Here is a 23,004-nt window from a genome sequence, read left to right as displayed (position 1 = left end):
GTTACAAATTACATGTAGGCTAGAACTAAGAATTTTTCCCTCATTATCTAAGCCATCCCTAGGCCTCTAGAAAGTTTCCCGTCAGATAATTCTAAAATTTAGCAATAGTCAAGTATACATAGATAATGGACAACTGGGACTGCATTAAAATTTTACTTTGCGACTTCCTTATTCTTTAATACAATCCATATAAAGACTGTAAATTATGGCAAAGAATAGACCTTTATTATTTAGTCAAATTGACGTTCATTAAGGGGTGTTTAAGCTATTTCATTTAAGGGGCCTTTAGAGGGCAAGGATGATTGATGTTTCCCAAACAAATTCTTTTTGTTGTCTAAACCTTGATAAGCTAGCTTAAAAAAATAAAAAAAAATAAAATGTGGTATATTTTATTAGCGGTATAACAATACAGCTAGATTTGAGCTTGCCAACTTTCGACATAATCAACTGCTGTTCTCTCTCAGAGCCGACCGAGATCAAAACAGGCCAGAAAAGTTGTCTAGACTTGTTACCGCATTGACGTGAATCAGTAACATTTGACGACCGGGGAGTGATGCGATAGCATTCGTCAGATTGATAGGTTCTGTGACTTCAAGTTTTGAAACTGAGACTTCAAACTTTTCGGAAACTTTTTCTTCGGGAAGCTTTCTTTCTTTTACTTCGAAGGCTAGCAGTCGCTTTTCCAACGAATCTGATTGGGTCTTTTGGTTATCTAAGGCTAACTCAAGCTCAGGAATGTTATGATCTCGCAACAAAGCCTCATCTTTTAGAAACTTAATGTCTGCCGAAATTGAGTCTAGCTTTGCGGAAACTTGAGCTTGTGCCGTCAGGATTTTGTCCAACTTCTCATTGATCAGCTTCTTGAATTGCTCAACGGACGACTGGGTGACTACAGACATTGTAAAATTTCAGCTATAATCTGCGAAGAATCGACAGTATTAGTCTTCCATTATTCTCTTCCGTATACAAAATAACAAGCACTTATCTTGAATATGGGCAGGCCGACGATAGAAGTGGCAATCACCGTTGGAAAGTTGGCCCAGTGGAACGGAAATTGTGGGATACGGTACACCTTTATAATTATAGTCCAATGCCACTCAATTAAAGCCAAAGTTTGTTCAAATAACTCGTATAAATCGACGATCTTCACAAATGGAAATAAATATTGTTTGGTCACCAGTGTTGACGCTTACGACTAGGGAACTGCCCCTCTCCTGTTATTACCCTATCCAAGAGAAACGATTAATTCGGTCATTCAGTTTTAGGGGCCTGTTTTCGTTGCAATCAATTGAGCCACATCGCAAAACGAGATTCGGTGAACAAAAAAACGTGTGGATATGATTCAACGACTTAGGAGAAATAGACGACCATGGGAAACTCTGGTGTATGTCAGAAGTGTTACAAGTCAATCTCTCTCCAGAACATCGGAATTTAAAAAAAAATCTCTTTCTATATGTGTGTTTCTTGTTTAAAAGTGTATCTCCACCAAAATACATTACAACGTGCGTGTTTATTGCAAAATTGTGAGTTTAATCATCCTTGGGTGTGATAAACAGTAACACTCTTTGCTGTGGCACTTTTTTTGCGATGGTCAGAGAAACTTCCTTGGTCTGCCTAATTTTTTTAACTTCCTCGTTAAGCTCACCAAGGGATCTCGTGTAAATGCACCGCTCTAACGCTGGCATAGTTACAGCCTGTGCCAGGAAACCACATCAAAATCAGATGATAGGTATAAAGTATTTTGGGTCTGTTCTCCGTCCAAGGAATAACGCAGTCCTTGGGATACCTCGGTTATTTTTGGGCTCCCAACCGACAAGAAGGGTTTTACTTGGTTACATTTCATCAAAACAAACTTCTGATCAAATGAACTTCTGTAGATAGGTTTACGGTACTATCCAAAGAGACAGGTTTACGGTAGCTCAGTGCAATATACGAGGTTTCAGAACTAAACTTGACCATTTCCTGTATTTGATGAAATTCGTGAAACCATCTATTTCGTGCAATACTGACACTAATCTCAACCACGAGATACTGATCAATGAGGTGGACATACATGGGTGCACACTCCTCATATGAGACCGAGTACACACCGACGACGTGAAACACGGAAGAAGAGATGTTTGTATTTATATTCTGGGTCATATACCGTATCCATATACGAAGGTCCTAAACTCAGTGAGTAAAAAAAGCTAGGTGGGTTAGGGTGACCCTTCGAAACAAACCTTGGATCATTGAGACTATGGATGACCTTTCAAGCCAAGTTTTCTATAATGGGCTGCCTTCTCATTATAGCATAATAATTTTAGGCAGGAATAAATAATGAGTCAGAAATAGTAGGCCTTAAATTGCTTGTGCAGGATGTCGGTTCTTGCTGACAGCAGAGCATCATCTATGTGTGGAACATCATTTAGTGTTCAAGATGGGTCCAGAATTACATAGAGTCTCCATTCACCTGGAGGCCCCAGGAACTGTTTGCTCTCTGTTTCGAAGCGGGCTTAAGCGCTTCGTGTAGACTTGACAAAATACGTTAATCCATGACCTCCACTGCTGAGACCCATTGCTTTTCCTGGGGCCGCAATAATTTCAGTGATTTAAATAATAACATTGCAAAATGGGACGTCAAAATGCTAGAAAAAACTAGTGTGTTGCCATTTTGACTGACGAGTCCAGACGAATGACTCATTTTGACTGGAGATTTTTTAAAGATGGAAAATAGCATGAGTCAGTTTGTTTGAGCTAGTTTCGTAAATATGTTTCACAAACTGTGAAGTAATAATTTGTTCGTTTGAAGTTTCAACTCTGTTCTTTATTTTCATCAGAAAACTTTTTTTTAAGCTGATTCTATGAATAAACCACCTAACCCACACATGCTCACGAACAAGGTAACAGGGAACATGCTATGGACTAATAATGCCACGCCCAGAGGGTTCAAGCAAGAGCCCCTTCAAATAAGAAAAACAATTATTTTCCTGGGTGTGACACCTGCTAACAAAATAAGGAAATACCATTTATTGTATTTGTAGATTAAAAGAAAAGTTTTAATTATAGCTTCTCGAGACACTCAGCAAGCGTGTGGAAGAACGTGACGACATGTTCTTACATTTCTTCACTTGGTTAAAAAAAATATATAAATATATATGTATGTGATGATATGATTACGGAAATTATACTAAAAGACAATAAAACTAGTCACTAAAACATGCAATTGTTCTTTTCCGTATAAAATGACCTTCAAAATATTAAAAAAAAGAAATCTTACATTACAAAGAAACATATTGCTATCTGAAACTCTCGTAGAATTGTTAGGTTCCTTAATAGATTGTCCTTTTGAAGTTCAGTTTATAAACTAATGGATGGGAGGGGTAGAAAATAGACTCTTTAAGCGAAAATAGACTCTAAAATTCGCTTGACAATTTTACAAATAATAAATAAGTCATAATAAATTTTAATCATTTCAGGCTATGATTATTCATCAATGATTGCGCCTGGATACAATGACCCAAGTGCGCCGATAGTTTATGGAATTTCCAGATACCCAAACCATATTAAATCTGCAGCGACTGGAATGGCTAAAGTATTTGCTGCTGACACGAATAGTAACTTTATCACTTCAGATCCAGCTTGGAAATTTGGACCTGCACCACTTACACAGCATGCTGCATCTTATCTAGCAGGAAATGGACCAATGCGAAGGAATTACAACAGCAGACAAGCTCGTGTTTATCAGAGCTTACCATATAGTATGCCATACTATTAGTGATTTAAGTTAAAGCTCTAGGTTCTCAAGCACTGTTTTGAGATATACCATTGGGGGATGGGTAAGGGGGTGACAACCCTCATGGTTCAGGTTCATGGGCCCTCATGGTACCGGTATATTGTAAAGAAAAATCTATTTATTTTTTAATATGTCTTCATATTTTTGATTTAAAATAAAAAAGAAATTATAGAAATTGCAACTTGGTTACAGAAATTTCTTATTTGAAATGCAACTGAAAAGAATTTGACATAATTTTTTCTAAACATAGTATGAATAATTCGTGTATAACATTTGCTTAATAATATTTATCACTGTATAGGTTGAGTATCATTTATTTATTGTGTATACAAAACTGTAATCTCGTATTTCATCGGTTTGGTTTTTCATGTTTCAGTATAAATAATATCCTCGAAATCTGAAACTACACTAAGAAAGAGAAAAGACTGCAATTGTGAAACCAATTTTTCTTCATCTGATGAGCAAATCACACATTTCTATTTTTTGTAATAGTGACTTTAGATTTTGATATCGGGTACGCACGCAGGGGGGCAGAAATTTGGGACCATGCTCATTTTCCTGAGGTATCAGGATTCCTACGACGTTCTCTATAATTTTTATAGAAATTGGTCGCCTTTCTTCCCCATATTAATTATGCATGCTTACCTGACAGATTTTATAATATTAATCAATAGATTTATTTGTTGGTTGGTCATTACCAATAGACATCAGCTCTTTAACAAAAGTCAAATTATGAACATTACTTATTTTCAAAATTGAAAATACCTGGCAAACTTATTTAAAATTTATTCTAAAATAGTCGTTCATTTTGCTACCTAGTTGCACAACGTAGCCAAATGTCTTTTTAGTAAGGGGTGAGCGATATCTTCTCGTGTTTTTTTTACTTTTTTACTATAAAAAATAGGTCGTTTCTTCTCTTGATTTTATTTCGGCCGCAGTTGATGAACACTGTTATTCTTTAGAACTTTGCATAATTTTAATTTCAGAAGTGCTTATGGATCCTTTGAAACGCTGTTGGTTATGTTTTGCAGTTATGCTGTAGCTAAGCATGATGATTTTCTGTTATGTTTTCTGAGTAGTGTTAGTATTTGTAAATAGTAGCACCAGGACTATGTTGATACCTTGCAAAATGATGGAGCTTGAAAACACTCCAATAACATAAAAACTTAAGCTAACCGAGCAAGAATTAACAGGATGAAAATTTACGTTGGACAAGTTCAGTTACATACCAGTTTTGACATGAAGATATGCTTCGAACGTTTTGAAAATAAATTAGAAGTAGAATTGAAGTATAGTAGAATCAAATGAAATAAAACAGTTGGATTAATATTAAGAAGATAAGCAAATTATGGCTTTGTTGGCTTGGAAAAACTTTAGTGGCTAGTACTTGTCAATGGTCTTAACACATATTGTAAACTTGCTCTAGCGTTAGAAATAGTCTGGCTTACTGTTTATATATCCTTTCAATTCATACAAATCTCCCACTACTTTGTAAAAGGAAAGTGTGTGTGTGTAATTATTTAAGAAGAAATTGTTTCACTTGTAATCAGGATTTCATGTTACATGTATGGGAAGTTAAAAGAACCGAAGAGCATGAGGCTTGTCAGCGTCTCAATCTGATTTGTCTTCCCGAAGTTGTTTTCTATTTTCCCTTTTTCTGATAAACGCTTCAGCACTGCAGGAAAAATGTCGTCCATTTTCACTTTTACCAAGTTGTAGCTAAGAATCCTGCGTTTTATATCTGTGCAGACATAAAATTCTCTAAAATGATACCAAAGCTGAAAAATTAAATGCTTCTTTTGAACCTTGAAAAACTGGAAATCTTTCCTTCAGTGTGGATTTTTTATTTATTTTGTTTATTTCCAAAGTTTGTTTCTCAAAAACCTGTGCTCTATTCCGAATGTATGACATTTCGACCGTTTATCGCACTGGAGCTCAGACAAGGTCATCCATCTAAAACATTGTGACAAAATTTCTCATAATTATGTACAAATAGAAAACGACCCAAGATGTACTCTAAGACACGAGACCTCAAAGAAGGTGAAATTGGCTCAATTTTCAAAAATAGTTTTCAGAAGAAAATATAATTTTACGAGCCACTAACATTATTATTCATCCAAGGATTTTTCGTTTCTTTGTACAAGGAAGAAGACGGTGACTGTATGCTCTTAGGTTCGAAGATTGAATTTTTTTTTCTCTCTTTTTTTGTGTGTGTGTGCTTGTATTTTTGGTTGAAAAAGTTTATTTTTACTTAACAATAAATATTTTTTCTAATTAGTCTCAAGTGAAATTATTGTAGGATTAATTCCAAGTACATATTTTAAAGCTAAAAAAGGTCAGGAAATTACATCTTGGCAACAGAAAGTCAAATTAGTAAAAAATAGGATAATTTTCATAAACCTCGCTCCTCGCTCATTACCAGACTCTCTTAGATCAAACAAGTATGCTATTCTGATGCTGACAGACCTTACGCTTTCCGTCATAGGCATTATGAACTAGGAGAAAAACTTGATGTGTAAGTTATAGTTTCAGTTTGTAGATCTGGGAAAGTATTTGTTTCTTCTTCAGAACTACTCTGCAGCAGTCAGAGTTCGTGGGGACGAACAAAAATTAAGGATTAACTTACAACTCTCTAATCTCTAAAAAGAAACACAAGAAAGGCGTTTTCCTTGCGGTTCTAAATATGCGAAATTCCTCAAGTTTAAAGCTACACACCAAAATTTTGTCTGATTTTTGAAAAAGAGTAAAACACAACCAAAAGAGTGATTATTATTCCTACAATTCCATAACTAAATTCCATATATCATAGATTTTTCCAATATTTCAAAGCCCCATCTACAAAAATGTGAAATTTTTCATTTTTCAGAGAAAAAGATCACGGACGCGTATCTATTTGTTTGTGAGTTGGACAGTTTCTTTTTTTTTCCCTATAGAGGAAAACATCATACTAATGGTCCTAGAAAATAGGAAATGACTTACTCAAAAGAAAATTAACAGTTTTAGTGCCCACTTTAAGCAGTAAAAAAGACATTACTGCATTAAATTGGCGATTTCTGCCATTTTGTGGCACAGAATTATAGCTTTGCCTAGGAAAAAAAGCAACTAATTAAAAATTTTGGAAGTTATAAATTCGGAAAGCTATAAATTGACGTTCTTGATTTCAGAGGCTGTAATACCATGTGGTGGAGCAGAAAGTTCTTTAAGATACGCTTAGTCAATGCAACGTTAAAAGTTGACAAATATATTTATTTTAAACTTTTTAAGGCTTCATAGGTGCCACAAAAAATGATCAGGAGAGTGGTTGGGGAAGTGCCACCAAAAGTTTTTTCTAAAAACGTTGTTTTGCTTTTTTAAGTGATTATTTTTTGTTTTATATTAGAATTTTTATTCTTTTCTTATAATATCTTCTTATTTCCTGGGGGTCATTGCCCCTTAACCGCCCTTCCGATGTCTGTGAGAGACATCCTTCTAACAAATTATTTGTTCGAAGAATTTGCCTTGAAAACCGTGGGAACGATGACCCTACAATTAATTTTTAACTTTTCAGCCCCCTCCCTCTTAATAAATATTAAAGTCGATGCACATTTCGAGGGATGATTACAATTCTTGAGATATTGTCATATCAGCAGTAAACTCAAACGTAGATAGAGAAAGTTAAAGTAGAGAGTAGTAGCATCCCTCACTTTTAAGAAAGGGTTGCATAAAAACTTCGCATTGGCAATACTTATGTGAAAAGTGACCCTTATTAAAAGAAATCGGTATTATAAAAAAGAAACTTCGATTAAAATATATGCGAAATGAAAATCTGTTATTTATGATGATTATAAATATGTAATATCTAGTGCCCTTTTTAAGAAATTAAATATATGAAAAAAATAGTCTTTTTCAACTAAAAGTAAGGAGCAACAATAAAACTTAAACCAAACGAACAAATATTCCGTATTTTAGGGCGGATGCCTCTTCCTCAACCCACGCTTGTTACGCTAACGTTTTTTAGTCCATTAAAAAAGATTCTTACTCCAATTAAACGGCCTTTGTATTTCACGATTCTTTTCATTTGGCTATTAAAAAAAAAAAAAAAAAAAAAAAAAAAAAAAAAAAAAAAAAAAAAAAAAAAAAAAGTCTAATTTTTGCGTCAAGAGTGAGGACTGAGGAAGTGTTAGCCCCCCTTAAATTCCATTTTTTCAGTTGAAAAAATTGTTTTTTTATTTATTTAATTTCTGATCCTTTTTCAAATCATGCCGGGAAATCTGCCTCCCTTCCCGTGAAAAATTTTCCAGGAAATCCCTTCCCCAAGAAAAATTCATCCCACGAACATTACCCATGACAAATTCACCCCTAAGTAAATCCCTCCACCCCTTCCGAGAAATTTTATTATTTTCGTCATGTTTTTCCTTTTACTCTTTTATTATGCGTTTTCAAACCATGCCATGAATTCCTCTCCTCCCCCTCTGTGGAGAATTTTCCCAGATCACCCCCATTCCTATATGTAAACAACTGGCATATTGTATAAATTACGGCCCTTCCATCCCCCCTTAATATTTCACCTGAATAATTCCTCCCGTAAACTTTCCTCTCCACAGAAAAGTACATCCGTAAGAATTTCCCGTCCCCCTCCCTACAGTGAACTCCGGCGGAGGATTCCATGTATTTCCAAAAAGAAATAGTGATGTTAACAATGGAATATTTGCATAGCATACATTCCTTGCCCGAGGGACTATGGGGGTATTGTCACCCCCAGAGGCATAGTTATCAGACCTTTCTACTATGCTTAATTCAATGGTTATCTTAAAAAATTGTTCTGATTTTTCTGGAAAAAAGGGGTATGGGAAGGGGCGAATTTGCCCTCTAGTGCTTTTGGTTACTTGCAAAGGGCATTAAAACTTCTAATTTCCGTTCAAATGAGCCCTCTTCCAATTTTAAGTTAACACGCATCCATGATCTTCTTATGCCAGAAAATTCAAAATTCCACATTTTGTAGATAAGAATTTGGAAATTCTACAGAAGAATTCTCTTATATGTTGAACCTGATGTTGGGGTTCTTATTAAAATTACTTTTCGGGGGGGGGGGGGGGGGGCAAACCTTCGAAACAGCAGATATAAAGTAGCACTTTTTTTTATTCAGTAATGCAAAAAGCACGTATATCGGAAAATACAGATTAACTTTAATCTGTAGTATTGTAGTATTGAAGACTGAAGCCTCAAAAGTACGTTTTAGGCTCAGGTTATGTTCATAGCGATTTAGAACCAGTGATTAATCTATTATATACAACTGAAAGGGAAATTTTAGGGTTAACAGTGCAATATGGGTGCTGTGTGGGGTATTTCTTCAATTGCAAAAACGTATATTTTATTGAAAAATGATAGTTTCCAAAATTTATCCATTAAAACCCGTACTTTATCCTGAAAAAGGGGGATAAACGCCCTAATATCAAGGATAATTCTATTTTGCTGTGGAAAGCAAACTCTCTTTACAAAAAAAAAAAAAAAAAAAAAAGAACAGTACAATTGCTAATTAATTCAAAGAGGGTAAAAATTTAGACAGAAAATGGTTAATAATTGGACAGTGACTTGACCGGATAATTGCATGCTGTAGAATCCCCAAAAAAAGGCTTCACACATGTATCTAGATTCTTAATAAATGTCCCACTTTTGCCAGAAATCCCAAGAAACCATGGGGAAATTAAACATTTCACAATATTTCGGGGGGGGGGGGCGAAGCTCCTCCCCCCCCCCCCCCTCTGCGTACGTGCCAGGTTCGACCCCTTTTTTCAAAAATCAGGAAAATTTTCCCAAGTCCGTAGCTTTCGATGAATAGCATTAAACTAAATGATTTTTTTATATTCTGAATAAAAAGCCAATTTTATAATTTTATAAAAAGCCAATTCTTTTCATGTGCTAATTGTCATCAAAATTCCTTTTTTAAAGTTTCAGTTACCCATACGCAGAGTCGTCCCTTACTTATAGTTCATTACCCCGAACTGTTCGACAAAAGAAATAACGCCAGAGAAATTGCCACATTATGATCAGCCCACGGAAGAAAATTCTGAGAAACGTTTGAAGAGATAACTGTTTAACCTCCTGGTCTCAGAGGACATGCTGGCGTCAGGGGTGTAATTTGCTATGGGGCAGGGGGGAAACTTCCTCCTCCAGATTTAAGTTTGCCCCTCCCACTGAAAATTAGTTTATGCAAAAAATGTTGTCAAAACTATGATAAGCCTGCATAATTCAATTATTCAGAGAAACAGACCAGTTTTCTTTAGTATATCTTTGCCTTTATGTTAATATGTTGATTGTTTTTCAGTTTTCACTGTCATTTTCATTTGATTTAGGAAAATTGGCTGCAACTTTACCCCCCCCCTCCAGGGGGTGATTGGATTTTTTGTCGATGGAGTATGGATTATTTTTCAGTTTTCCGCGTGCAGCAAACCATTCATTCCGAAACACAAGAGTAGAAGCTTAAAGTTAGATTCCTGACATCTATCCTATCCATGGAGGATTTCTCCTTTTCTTATAACCTTTCTGTACATCCGATTTTATATTTGTCCCCAATCCATTGTCTGATTTATGCTTTGGACACCTTTCACCAACTGTTGAGGACAGGTAATAGGCAAACATACTAAGTTTTTTTTTTGCGTAAGTTTTTACTTGTCTTCTAGAGGTTGTTTTCCAGCCTTCATGTCTTTTGGCAGAATTCTCACTTGTTCCCCAGTAGGTACAGTCATATTACCTGTAGGTAATATATTGTTTTCCCCACCTTTGAGCCAAATCTACTCTGGAACTTTTTTCACTCATGTTCGTAAGTGAATAAAGTGTTTCCAAGTAAACACTTGGTAGCGTTAAAGCACATTTCTCTCAATTTCGGAGGTTAGTCAATTTAAAACATTATGTAAAAAATACCTCTCATCCTTATGTAATAGAATTTTTGAGTTCCATGTTCCTAGTACAATTTTCATCAAATATACATTTCTGGCAAATAAGAACGTGTGGTATATTAGGGCCAATTATAGGAAGCGCTGCTTAAGTGAAGAGCGAAATGGCTTCAATTTTTTCTTTTTTCACTGGGTTACTTAGTTTGAAAGAAGTTATCGTAGTAACTTTGGAGGGGTCTCGTTTGATAGGAAGTTGGAAGTTCTAGCGCCCTTTCTAAGAGTCAATCGTTACTGGAGGGTATTTAGTCCCCCTCATATGCCCTTTTTAGCAGCCCCCCCTTAAAGACATCTGATCAAAATTTGATATAGTCTTGTTGTTAGAAATAGTTGCAATGTCTAATAACTATGCCTCCGGGATGGCATATAGTTTTGTATTTGGGAAAGGGGCTATGTTTGATCCTTGCAATTTATGAAAAAATGAGCAATATAAACAGATATTCAGCTCGTCAGGCCGTCTTCTCTCTTTTCCAGCAGTTCCTTTCTTAGCAGAGAAGTACAGAAGAACTTGCTCAATTCCACTTGAACTCTTTCCCAGTTAACATCCTTCCTATGAAGGCAGAGACTATCCAAAATATACATCACTAACTGCAGATGAAGAAGACAGATTGTTTTTTAGTCTCTCGAAACGACTAGGCTGCCGACGAAATCTTCGAGTTGAAATGCTAAGAAAATAAGCGCTGCCCGCGTAGCATTAAAAATCATCAGAGCAGATGAGACAGTTCCAATCTTCTTGATTGAAGGACAAAGATCAGGAAAAAATAATTCTGATCCACTAGAATTTAGGAATGACTGCTATTACACTTCCCCCGAGTTAAGTGAAATTGTGAGCATGCATCTCGCAGTGCCTGGAAAAAAAACGGAAATATCTGTTAAAGCGACCTTTTTTTCTCCGCTTCATTTTTTTCTGTTTCTGTTCCGTTTTTTAATTGTCGTTTTTTACTGTTTCTGTTTTATCCAAAAACAGAAACAGTGCCGACCCCTACTGTGGATGGTCCTCAAACCAATTTTTGAGTAGGAAGGTTGGCATGTTGTGTCTTCATGAAGAAATTTTTTGATGGCTCCTCAAAAGCCCTAAAGGCTGAATTCCCATTTGAAATTTAATGAAAATGGTATATATATTTAACAGTTTTTTTTTTAATCTATCAAAACACAAGAAAAAGAATCCTAACAAGTTTTGCGAAAAAGAGGCTAGCAATGTTGGAATTTTTGTTAGTTTTAATGGGTTCATGTTTTTTTGCTTTATCAATTACCTATTCTAAAAAGGACATCTTTATTCGTCACAAGCAATATAAGAACAGCCGCATGAACAGAGAATTTTACATCTTTGAAAAAAATATTTTATGGATATTCCAATCATTAAAAAAGTGTAGACCAGTTGGTATGGGAGGGGTGATTAGGCTGGACTGACAAAGGTCCAACTTTATATCTGCATTCATATGGTAAAATCAGAAGGAGAAACAAAAGCAGGCACGGGTAGCTTGAGCCAATGTGTATGACGGCGCAGTTGCCCAGCCTACGGGTGCGGTAGACTAGGACTTGGCACTCAAACATTTTTTATTGATTTCCCTGGGACTTACCATATGAAAATGATAAGCAGTGATGACTCTCCATCTAAAGTATAAAGTCAATATCTCAAGAGAAATTGAGTATATTTCAAGAGAAATATAAAAAAAAATTGATCGTTTTGTCGAGTTCTTTTTTTTATTCTACTAGTTTACTTTCTGTTTCCTTGGTTTAACGATACTGCACAATACTACTAACTTAAATATTATCAAATAACTAAAAACATATTTATTAATAAATATTTAATAAATAAAGGACACTTTAAAAGCCTTCTAAATTTCGTTTTCAGAAGGGTGTCTATTGTGGTATAAAGGGCCGTAAGAGTCATAGCTGGACGATGCACTGGCTCCAAATTGAACTGCATGTGCCGCTGCATGAGTATCGAGTGGTGAAGCTACGGGCCGTTCAGATTTTAATGTTTTGACACCATCTTTGATTTTGTAGTCGGTTGGAATCATTGGAACGGTATAAGTAGGACTACCTATATATCCTGGTGATTGAATGATTATTTGATGCTGTTGTCCTTGTACCAAAGATTGAGCTGGAGCTGCACCAATTTTAGTCTTGAAGCCTAAAAAATTAATGGGTGAAAATACTTCTAGAAAGTTATTTTATTCTTTAATGTTATACAGATTTCTTCTGCATTTCATCAAAATATACAAAAAAAGCTACTCCTCACTAACAAGTTATTAGCTTAATATGAAACGGTCGCAGAAAATCAAAACAAATTATGGGTGTTTATTATATTTGTATTAAAAATTTGACGCAAAGATGAAGAAATTGGGGCCTGACTTGTCAGTGACAGCTCTTGGTGTTTCCATTTTGAACGGCCTGACCGATTTTTTTCGCATTAGTTTAAATAGTGATTCATCTTGACATATATGGCTATTTCTTGCAGATTTTATGGTACGTATTAGTATAAAATACTTAGTACTAATTAGAAACAAATTTTCTACCAGTAGTAAAAATTGGATAATTGTTTACGCATTAGTTTTAATGGCTGATTCATCTTACCATATATGGCTATTTCTTGCAGATTTTGTAGTACTGATTAGAATAAAATACTTAGTGCTATTTATAAACGAGTTTTCTAGCAGTAATAAATCAGGCTAGATTGAGTTTGTTGCGTAATATCAATAGCATACATCTAATTAAGACGCTGAAGTAGTGGTTATAAATAAATTGAAGTTGGCTTACAATTGGCCCTGTTCTGACTTGATATTAGCACCCTCTAGGTGCCAAACTCACTATTCCCATACAAAAAACCTGTCAGAAGGAACCATTTCTATTTCGAGATACAACTTTCAGGCGTGACAAAACAGACATTAAATAGTTATGCGTCATAAGTGTGAATAGTTTTGACATATTAATAAGTATTTAGTATTTTAAAAATGAACCAAAACAATTGATGCAAAAATTTTACGAAAACTTTCGGCAAAAAACAACATAGGCGTTCGACATTAGGGCGGCGCCAAGATTCAATGGGCACACCATTAATAAGAGGGTTTAAATTAAAGTCACCCATCTAGAAAAGCAGCTTTTAGATGTAGGTCACCGAAGCTACGTGTCTAAAGATTGAAATGGTAAATAACGGTTAAAATTTTCTTGTGATACCAGTAAACAATTGTGAAACCAATAGGTTATGAGAAGCGAGATTTATTATTAAAAAAAAAACTATCAGGCACACAGAAATGATGGACTATTTGAATTACACTTACTGCATGCCTATCTACCTTATTTCTACCCTAGGGTGGATGATAGACTATCATCACGAAGTGAAAATAATAATTTTCTATGTAATTCGGAAAAAATTATTCCAGCGTTGCCCCTCACAGAGACTATCTGTCTTAGCTTTACTATAGTATTAGCCATGACTCAAAGGTCTTTCATCACTTCCAGCCTGTTCATAATTCAACAACAAACCAAAATCTAATGAAGTGGGATTGGTTTACTTGTTTCTGTGTGAAAGCCATGCATTTACAGAAGCAGTAAGCACATCTTGATCGATACAAAATTTAAAATTTAGTTTACGAATGCATTAACATCTATTGGTTAGTATTTTAAAATTAACGAAAAGATGACTTACTCCGGGTTCCTACTGAATATACCGATTACTCCTAACTTTACAACAATACAAAAAAATCATACGGCCTAAGGTTTGAGGGGGGGGGGGGGAGGATGAAAAGTTGTAGGTTTCTGTTTACTTCAACAATGAATTATTAAATTTCCCAGCCTTCTTTTTTTTGATATTATGAATCAACTTTAGCAAAATCAGCTAGTGAATCTAAAGTTTTTTTTTGTCTTCAGATCTTTTCTATTCTTTTCTTGCCAATCTTCCCAAATAATCTGAATTTTTATGTGTGTGTTTTTCACACTATTCAGTAACAAAGTCATACCTAGTATACAAACATGAATGTATTTTACGTATATATGCTGTAGGTGCTACTATGAATGTTTTGATATGTGGGAATATACAACAAATTTCTTTTATAAGTCACAAAACATTTATTGCACACTTACCAAGAGCTTTAAGCAGTTTGTTTCCAGCAGAAGAAACTTCAGTGGCGGCATTCCTCATTGTGTTCTGGAACATATCAGGGAATCTACTTGTGGCACCGTTAAAAATTCCTGGCATTTGAGAAACAGCTCCAGATACATATTGAGGCAGTTGTCCCATGTAGTCAGGTACCCTGTTTATATACTGTGGTACTTTTGCCACATATTGTGGGACTCTTTCAGCGTATTGTGGCACCCTTTCAGCAGCTGATGACACGTACAACGGAACTTTCGAAGCTACTTCATTCACTGATTGACGTGCATCTGCTATTGTCTGCCCAATGGACTTCCCATGAACTTGATATGAAATAAGAAGGGAGCAGGCGAGAACCTAAAAATAAAAATACAGATTAACTAGAATAATTTATGCAGAATGTCCGTTCTGTTGAGGAAAAACTATATGCAGGGTTAAAGCAAAACCGAGTTGTTAAAACTATCACAACTTAATTGGATGACAAAGATATTGTTATCATCACATTCAATCCAAGATCAAAATCCTAGGCAAAACTAAGTGTGGAGTTAAATATCCCTCACCACAAAGTACACAAATGTTAATTTACATATTATTCATTAGGTTTGATTTTATCTAAATGTTTCTATACTTTGAAGTAATATATTCATATTAATGGCTCTTTATTTCATTCAATCCTATTACCTTAACAATGATGATTCTAATCATACAAGCCATGTGACAAATTCTAGTTGTAAATGGCGAAATTTTTAAGGGCTGTGGATAAATTTTCTCAGCAGACAGGCGGCAGGAAGTTGAGAAAAAATATAACTTTTCAGCACAAAATTTGTGAACATTTTCAGAGGATTTCTAAAACAAGGCTAAAACTAAAAAGAAAAAAGAACGCTTGCTTTATTCAGCAAGATGAAAAAGTAATACAATTAGGGCGGATAATAATTATAAAAAATACCGAATTTTAAACTTAAGCTCAATATAATGCCCTTTCAAATTTAGAATATTGTACTATATTCAATAAACTGAGTACAATGCTTTAAACGAATGTGTCTGCACAAGTGTTCACCAATTGTACTGTCAAAGCTGTAAAGGTCTGATGTTTGTCTAGGTCATTGTTCAGTGTTTTTGCGATACAGAGATATTGATTTAGCTTACTTTTTCCAAACAACCAGTAGGTTCAATTTAAGCTTTATTTATATTCTTCTGTTAATTTTTTTTTAATGCGAATCAAATAAGTAAATGCCTGAATTTTGACTTGGCAAAGTAAGTGAAGCTACCACATCACCCAAAGATTACTTTCCTGGATTCCAAAACAGAAAAGAAGTTGATGTTTAGCCAAATTCTCCCCAATTATCCAAGCCGACACCCATGGTAAGAGGAGGAGAAAGGGAAGTGCTCTTATATATTATTTAAGGTCCTAGATTAATGAAAGACCATTTAAAAGTTAAAAAGTAAAGTACGTATATGTCACCTTTTCTTGGTTTGTTAAGCTAACAAATGAAAGAAATAGTCTGAATCGAATTTTCTTTACGTGAGGCAATACCAACCCAAATTTTGAATAAACATGAATTTGCGTGGACATTCAAAAAAACAAGTACCCATTACAAATAAGTTTCCAGATTTAGTGAGCGTTACAGTTTCGCGGTAAACTGTAAACTTCAGTATAATAAAAAAATATACATTTTCATACTCTTTTTGATGTTTGAAATATTGTTTCGGCTCTTTGTTTACACTGGAAAATCACTTTTTTTTAATCCACAGCCAATTAATTTGCTTCCGCAAATTCAATAGCAAATTTCTTGGTATTTAATAACTTTGTTCCAAAAACTAACAGAAAATTGCAGGCAACGATTGGGACTTCAGAAATAAACCTCGAGTAGAAACTTTCCTTTAATTCACTACTACTAATTTTTTATTTTCCATTTATTCACTACAAAAAAAGAACTTTCCCTTGTTATTTTATGCGTGTATTTGTTTTATCACTTGCCAATAGCTGATATTACCTGAAAATATGCTTCAACATATTGCTGAGTTTATGCCTCCAAACTAAATTAGGAAATTTACCTGGTTTAATCCCATCTCAAATCGTTCTTTGCACTATTTACATTTGAGTGTTCAAGTGAACATCTCATGTTATTTCTGCATTGATTTCTTTAATCATTGGGTTTTTTTATTATCTTTGCGTCTACTTTGTTAATTAAATAAACTATTTTCAGAACTAGAACGCTAGTGGTAGTGACTTAACAGAATTACAAGTTAAAAAGGGAGAAGACTCAGGCGTATGGAAAAAAGTTCTAGCGTCTTTTTAAGTGACGGAAAAGATTAGAGGACAACTAGCCCCCCTCCCACACCCTTTTTTTTGCCAGAGTTGATCGGTCAGCATTTTGAAATGGACATGCTGTTCAGCATAGTTGGAAGGTCCAATAGCTATGCCTTTGGAGAGAACGTGACGACCCCTCCGACAACTACTTGGGAAAGATCTTTAAGTTGTGAAAATTGCCTTTTGTTTCCGCATATTATTTGTTATTGGGAAGTATGCATACTTTTTCGGGTGGAGGGAGGGAAGGGTGAATTCTCTGCTGGGGAATTTTTACGGATTCTGATGGGAATATTAAGTGAAAGTAGTATTATGGAAATTAGGGATATAGGAATGCTGAAGTACTTTTTTAGTACCAGGGGTAGATCGGCTTTGAATCACAGGGCGGAGCTTTGGGGGTTTGATAAGGGGGGTAAATTTAGAAAGAATGCAGTTGAGGTTTGTAAACATATGTTAGGTCTTAATAATAAGCTTAATGGGTCAGTGCTGAGAGGGGATACAGGAATAAAGTGTCCAAGACAGAGTAGATTTATTAGTATGGTTAAATATTGGGAAAGCGTGACATTGATAGAAGGTAATAGGCTAGTTAAACAAGCGTTTTTAGTGATGCTTCAAGATAGGAGGAAGGATTCGTGGCCAACTCAAGTGAAGAATATATTAGACTATGCAGGCAAGGCAATGGCAGGAATGAGGGAAAGGGGATAGGAGGGATGGTAGGGACTGTATCTGAGTTAATTCCTAGTAGGCTAGAGTTTCACGAAGTTCAGGCTTGGCAAGTTGAGAAGGCCACCTCGCCGTCTCTCGGGGTATATGCGGCGGTCAAGGAGAACTGGAGTGAGGGATTTTACCTAAAAATGGAATTGGCTCCGGAAGATTTGATATGGGCAATGTATGTAATAGGGAATTTTACGCCTCTTGGAGAATATAGGAAACATTTAGGGAGAGATAGCCCTATGTCTGGAGAGATGGGTCAGTCTTTGCATCATTTCTTAGGGGAATGTAGGGAGTTTAAGGAGATGTGCTTGGAAATTTTTGGTAAGTAGGTCGAGGAGAGAGATCGGACTTTGGTAATTCTAGAAAGTAAGTGCTACTTAAATATAAATAACAATGGAAAGTAAGTTCAGAATAAACACCCTTCTAGTGGAAGCATAACAGGGCAAAAAAGTAGTACTCTTTGGTATTGTTTTTTTTTTGGTAAAATCCTAGTTTAACTAGTGATCCTATACTACTTTAGTCTGTAGATCATCCCTGAAAGTTTCCATTTTCCTAACCTAAACCCTTTCTGAGATAGCAAGAAGTCAATTAACAAGAATTTTACCAGTTCGTCTAGTTAGGCATGAGGTATCGTGATAATTTTCTTAAATAATCAGTTTTAGTGTCTTTTCAGTTTTTTCGCTTGTTTTGTGTATGTCACCATGGCCTAATTGCGCTTTCTTATGAATAAATCTATCTATCTATCTACCTATTTATGACCGAATCATCGAAGTCTTCTTTGTTTGATTACAGTGTTGAAATAAAAATCCTGATGGCAAATTTTACGAAGTTCATCATTGCTGACTCGATCACGGAGTTTAATGTCAATGATTCTTCTTAGAAGTTAGACATGAATGGTCAAATATATTAAGGGCTTAAATATCGGATGCTTTCAGAGCCCACGTCTCACAGCCGCATAGTAAGACAGACCGAACAAAGGTCTGATATATCCTTATTCTTGGTTTCAAACGAACCTTTTTCTGGTTCCACAAAGTGATTCAGCTGGGTGAAGTTTAGCGAATCAATCGTGCAAATTTACCCCACTATACATTTACCAAGAAATTAATATGTTTTATGATCGGCGAAAAAAAATTGTGACTTACCAAATGCTTCGTAACTGAAGCCATCTTTATATCCAAAACTTTACTGACCAAATTATGAGTCCTGATTTGTTTTCAAGTCTTAAGAAACCCGTTATCCCTCCGGTAAGAAAGGCAAGGACATATCCGGATGCAATACTCTTGTACGCTTTCATCCAATTTCCTTACAATTACGTCACAGCCAGTAGGAACTTTGAAACTTTCACCTAAGGGTAAAACTTCCACATTTTGTTTGTTTAGTTTAAATATTTCCATACCATCGTTGGTGTCTTTGTTTCCACTTAGGAATTTTCCTCTAAAATGAAAACTTTGGAGGCTTTTGGGGGCAAACTTTTTCAGTTAAGAACGTAAAAATTTCGAGAGATTTTTAAAAGTCCTATGTGGGTTTTGAAAGTTTAGTATGTTTGTAGCTTTTTTCTTGCATTTTAACTAGCAATGAAGCGATGAATCGAAATCAAGAATTTAGATTTTTAAAGGAATAAGAATCGAGTAAACATTCGTTAAGAAAAAAAAGAAAAACAAAACAATAAGACATTGAAATATATGTTTTATAATTTTTTTCCCTCATATCAGAGCAGCGAACTTCAGCTATCTAAGCATAGAGGCATGTACCTTCAATGCAATATTTTTTCCCAAGCCCCTTTGTATGGAAGGGGTAGTCGTAAAACTTTTGTTCGAAATCATCTGGTCTGAAACTGGAAGCTCTAATGCCATTACAGGGCTTAAAGTAATTTGAGTGCAACAAGTCCCTCCCGTGCCCTTTTTGCACACCCCGGAACACCTCAAGACATTCGATCAAAATTTAGAGATACTTGTTTTGTTCCAAATAGTTGGAAGGTCCGGTAGATAAGCTTCCAGGGATGGCACGACCAACACAACCCCTGGGAAAAGGGCCTCAATCGACAACTACTTATGCACATTTTTTACACTAGAAATAATTGAAATAAAGTTTTTCTGGGGGAAGTAAAGAGTGAAGTTTAAACTTAAAATAAACAGACTCTATTACCCAAGATATATCAACAAAACTACTTTAAATAAACTGACTTGTTGTATTTTGTACAGGAAAAATTTTCCATGGGGAGAGAAGTTTCTGGGGGTAAATTTTTCAGGGGAAATTTTATACTGGAGACTTTGCCAGAATTCCTATACGATAGTCTTCAATTGACCATGATATTGATACCTTTTCTGTTTCGCAGTTCGGTCAGAACTGACCGGAAACTAAGCAGTTATAGGTGCCATAGAGTCTTATTTCCAGTTAAGCTGTTATTATAAATCTCATTGTTTTCAAGTGTTGATTGCACTAACAATAAACTAGTGTAATTGGATTTTCACCAACCGAAACGCTTGTACGATACGTCTGACTTTTATTGTGTCTTGAAACCAACTCGAGCTCTCGAAATGAAATACGTGCTTACATGGAATTATTTTTGTAATCGTCATCTAAATAGAACTGCCAACTCTGACAAAAAGTTCCCGTGGCTTGAATGACCGAATTCGTATGTTTAACCACTTCAGGATCTCCTTTTGCAACTGATAAAACCTGTTCATATTTGATATTTTGGCGAAGATCCTATTAAATCAGTAAGTTTGATTTCTTCGAAGAGCAATGACCAAACTTTCCTCAACTTTTATAGACAACCTTCAGAAGTGTTACCGGTCTTAGTTTTAAATCTGTACGTAAAGGCATTTATCTTAGGAGATAAATTTTCTTTTTCCCAACTCGAAGCAATACACACGTAATCTACGTTGCTATGCTTTCTTCGAAAGTACTTTGCAATGAATTATGAAGTTGTTACGCTGAAGTTAGCTTTATCAAACAGTTCGTGATATTTGATAAAGCGACCAGGCTTAGCAGTAACCGAAACTCTAAAAACAGAATTTTGAAACCAATAGATACCTTAAAAGAATCGAATTTATGCTGATTTTAAATATACAAGTTTTATCAAGTTTAGTCCTACCCTCAAAAGTAACGAGGCTAAAAAATTTGCCTGATTTCCGCCAAAAAAGGGAACACATCCTAAAAGTCATAGAATATTAATGAAAATCACACCATTAGATTCAGCTTATCAGAAAACCATATAGTGGAGATTTCAAGCTCCTATCTGCACAAATGCAGAATTTTGTATTTTTTGCCAGAAGAAAGATCACGGATGCATGTTTATTTGTTGTTATTTTTTTCAGGGGTGATATATCGACCCAGTGGTACTAGACAAACACCAAAAACAAGAAGAACAATAGGGAAATTTGCCACAGTCGCATGGTATTTGATAGACACCTCTTTGGCGAGTAACTGGAGTCTTATCTTTACCAGAATTTAGGATTTTTTTTAAATTTATTTACCAATAATTTGAAAATCATAAATCTCCTAAATTATGGTAAAGATAATACTCCAGTTACTCGCCAAAGAGGTGTCTATCAAATACCATGCGACTGTGGCAAATTCTATGTAGGGAGAACCCACCAGAATTTCGAGAAACGCCTACAACAACATAAAGGTGATATCACCAAAGCTCTGAATTCTAATATTACTTCTGTTTCTTTTGATTCTGTTTTAAGCAGCCATGTTTTCGAAAATCCTAGCCACAAAATACTTTTTGAAGAATCTGCCATTATTAGCAATGATCTAGGCATAAAGCAAGTAGTTCGAGAAGCAATTGAAATCAGACTTAAAATTAACAACAATATCTCCTTAAATAGTGATTTAGGAGAATATTCACTGAATGCTCTATGCACAAATTTAATTAAAAATGACCTTACGAAATATTACAAAAAACCAATAGATATTAACACAGAACCTGTCACAAATAGACCTATAAGATAAGCAGCGAAAAAAGCTAGGCTGGCATGAAAAACGTGTTTTAAAATCATTTTCTTTCATTTCAATGAATTGCCTCGTTTCATCACAATTTCATTTCAATGAATTGCCTCGTTTCATCACAATTTATTTATTAAATAAAAAAACAAGCTTTTTTAACTGAAAGTAAGGAGCGACATTAAAACTTAAAACGAACAGAAATTACCCCATATATGAAAAAGGTTGCTCCTTCTTCAACGCCTTGCTCTTTGCACTAAAGTTTGACTCTTTTCTCAACTCTACTTTTTAAAACAGTAAAAACTTTAGCGTAAAGAGCAGGGCGTTGAAGGAGGAGCAGCCCCTTTCATATACGGGATAATTTCTGTTCGTTTTAAGTTTTAATATCGCTCCTTACTTTCAGTTAAAAAAGCTTGTTTTTTATTTAATTTCTGAACGTTTTTTAGTTAATTTGCGAAATTTGCATATTTATTTATTTGGCTAAATGGCTTTCCCATAGCTTTGATCGAATGATTTTGCGAAAAAAGGAGGGGAAGGAGGCCCAGTTGCTCTCCAATTTGTTGGGTGCTTAAAAAGGCAACTAGAACTTTTAGTTTTTACGAACGTTTTCATTAGTAAAAGATATACGTAGATTACGAATTAGCTTACGTAACAAACTTCTATGTTCGTATATTTTTATTACGTATATGAGAAGTTTCGCCCACTCATCAATACCTCGTCAATAACTCTTTGCATTAAAGCTTAAATTTTGTCCCCTGAATCACAAAGGCCGTAGAATAAATAGTTGACATTACTGAAAATCCTTTAGTGTAAAGAGTGAGGTATTAGGAGGAGGTGAACCCCTTATATGCGTAATATTTTCTGTTCGTTTTAAGTTTTAATGCTATTCCATACTTCCAGTTGAAAAAAACTTTTTCATGTTTATTTTCTCATTGGTTTTTTAAATAATGCTAGAAAATACTCCGCCCCCTTTATGGAAATCTTCTTCCCCCATGACAAATTCCTCCATGGAAAATTTCTCCCACATAGCCCCCTCTTCTCAACCCCCCCCCCCCCTCCCCACCAAAAATTCCCCTGAAAACGTCTCTACATTTCCCAATAACCATTAATATATGCAAACACTGGTCAAAATTTGCAACTTGCAGCCCCTCCCACGGGACTCTGGGGGAGTAAATCATCCCCAAAGACAAAGTTATAAGGTTTGACTATGCTGAATAAAATGGCTATCTCA

At 35.2% G+C, this 23,004-nt stretch overlaps 2 protein-coding genes across 2 annotated transcripts in view; one reads left to right on the top strand and one right to left on the bottom strand.

Annotated features, from left to right (window-relative positions):
- Positions 1–6,052, top strand: part of LOC136029302 (uncharacterized) — an 81,283-nt gene extending 75,231 nt beyond the window's left edge. The window contains exon 4 of the mRNA XM_065707567.1: positions 3,459–6,052. Coding sequence (XP_065563639.1) covers positions 3,459–3,757 — 299 coding nt within the window. The 3' untranslated portion in view covers positions 3,758–6,052. The remainder of the gene's footprint in view (positions 1–3,458) is intronic.
- Positions 6,053–12,483: 6,431 nt separating this feature from the next.
- Positions 12,484–19,158, bottom strand: LOC136029300 (uncharacterized). Its single transcript, XM_065707565.1, has 3 exons — positions 18,965–19,158; positions 14,791–15,157; positions 12,484–12,841 (listed from the first exon to the last, which is right to left on the bottom strand). The coding sequence occupies exons 1-3, from the start codon at positions 18,986–18,988 to the stop codon at positions 12,543–12,545; spliced, it is 690 nt and encodes a 229-aa protein (XP_065563637.1). The 5' UTR covers positions 18,989–19,158; the 3' UTR covers positions 12,484–12,542.
- Between the last annotated feature and the right edge of the window lie 3,846 nt (positions 19,159–23,004).

This window comes from Artemia franciscana, chromosome 7 (assembly GCF_032884065.1).
Source record: "Artemia franciscana chromosome 7, ASM3288406v1, whole genome shotgun sequence".
NCBI classification, from domain to species: domain Eukaryota; kingdom Metazoa; phylum Arthropoda; class Branchiopoda; order Anostraca; family Artemiidae; genus Artemia; species Artemia franciscana.
Note: the sequence above shows the minus strand (reverse complement) of the source record. Positions and strands in the feature narration are given on the sequence as shown.

Bases quoted from the DNA above. Each gene is read 5' to 3' on its own strand.
- LOC136029300 (XM_065707565.1), bottom strand. From the start codon at position 18,988: ATGGCTTCAGTTACGAAGCATTTG. The intron at 15,158-18,964 runs GTAAGTCACAAT...TTTTATTTTTAG, and splicing joins CTTCAGTTACGAAGCATTTG to GTTCTCGCCTGCTCCCTTCT. The intron at 12,842-14,790 runs GTAAGTGTGCAA...TTAATTTTTTAG, and splicing joins CAAACTGCTTAAAGCTCTTG to GCTTCAAGACTAAAATTGGT.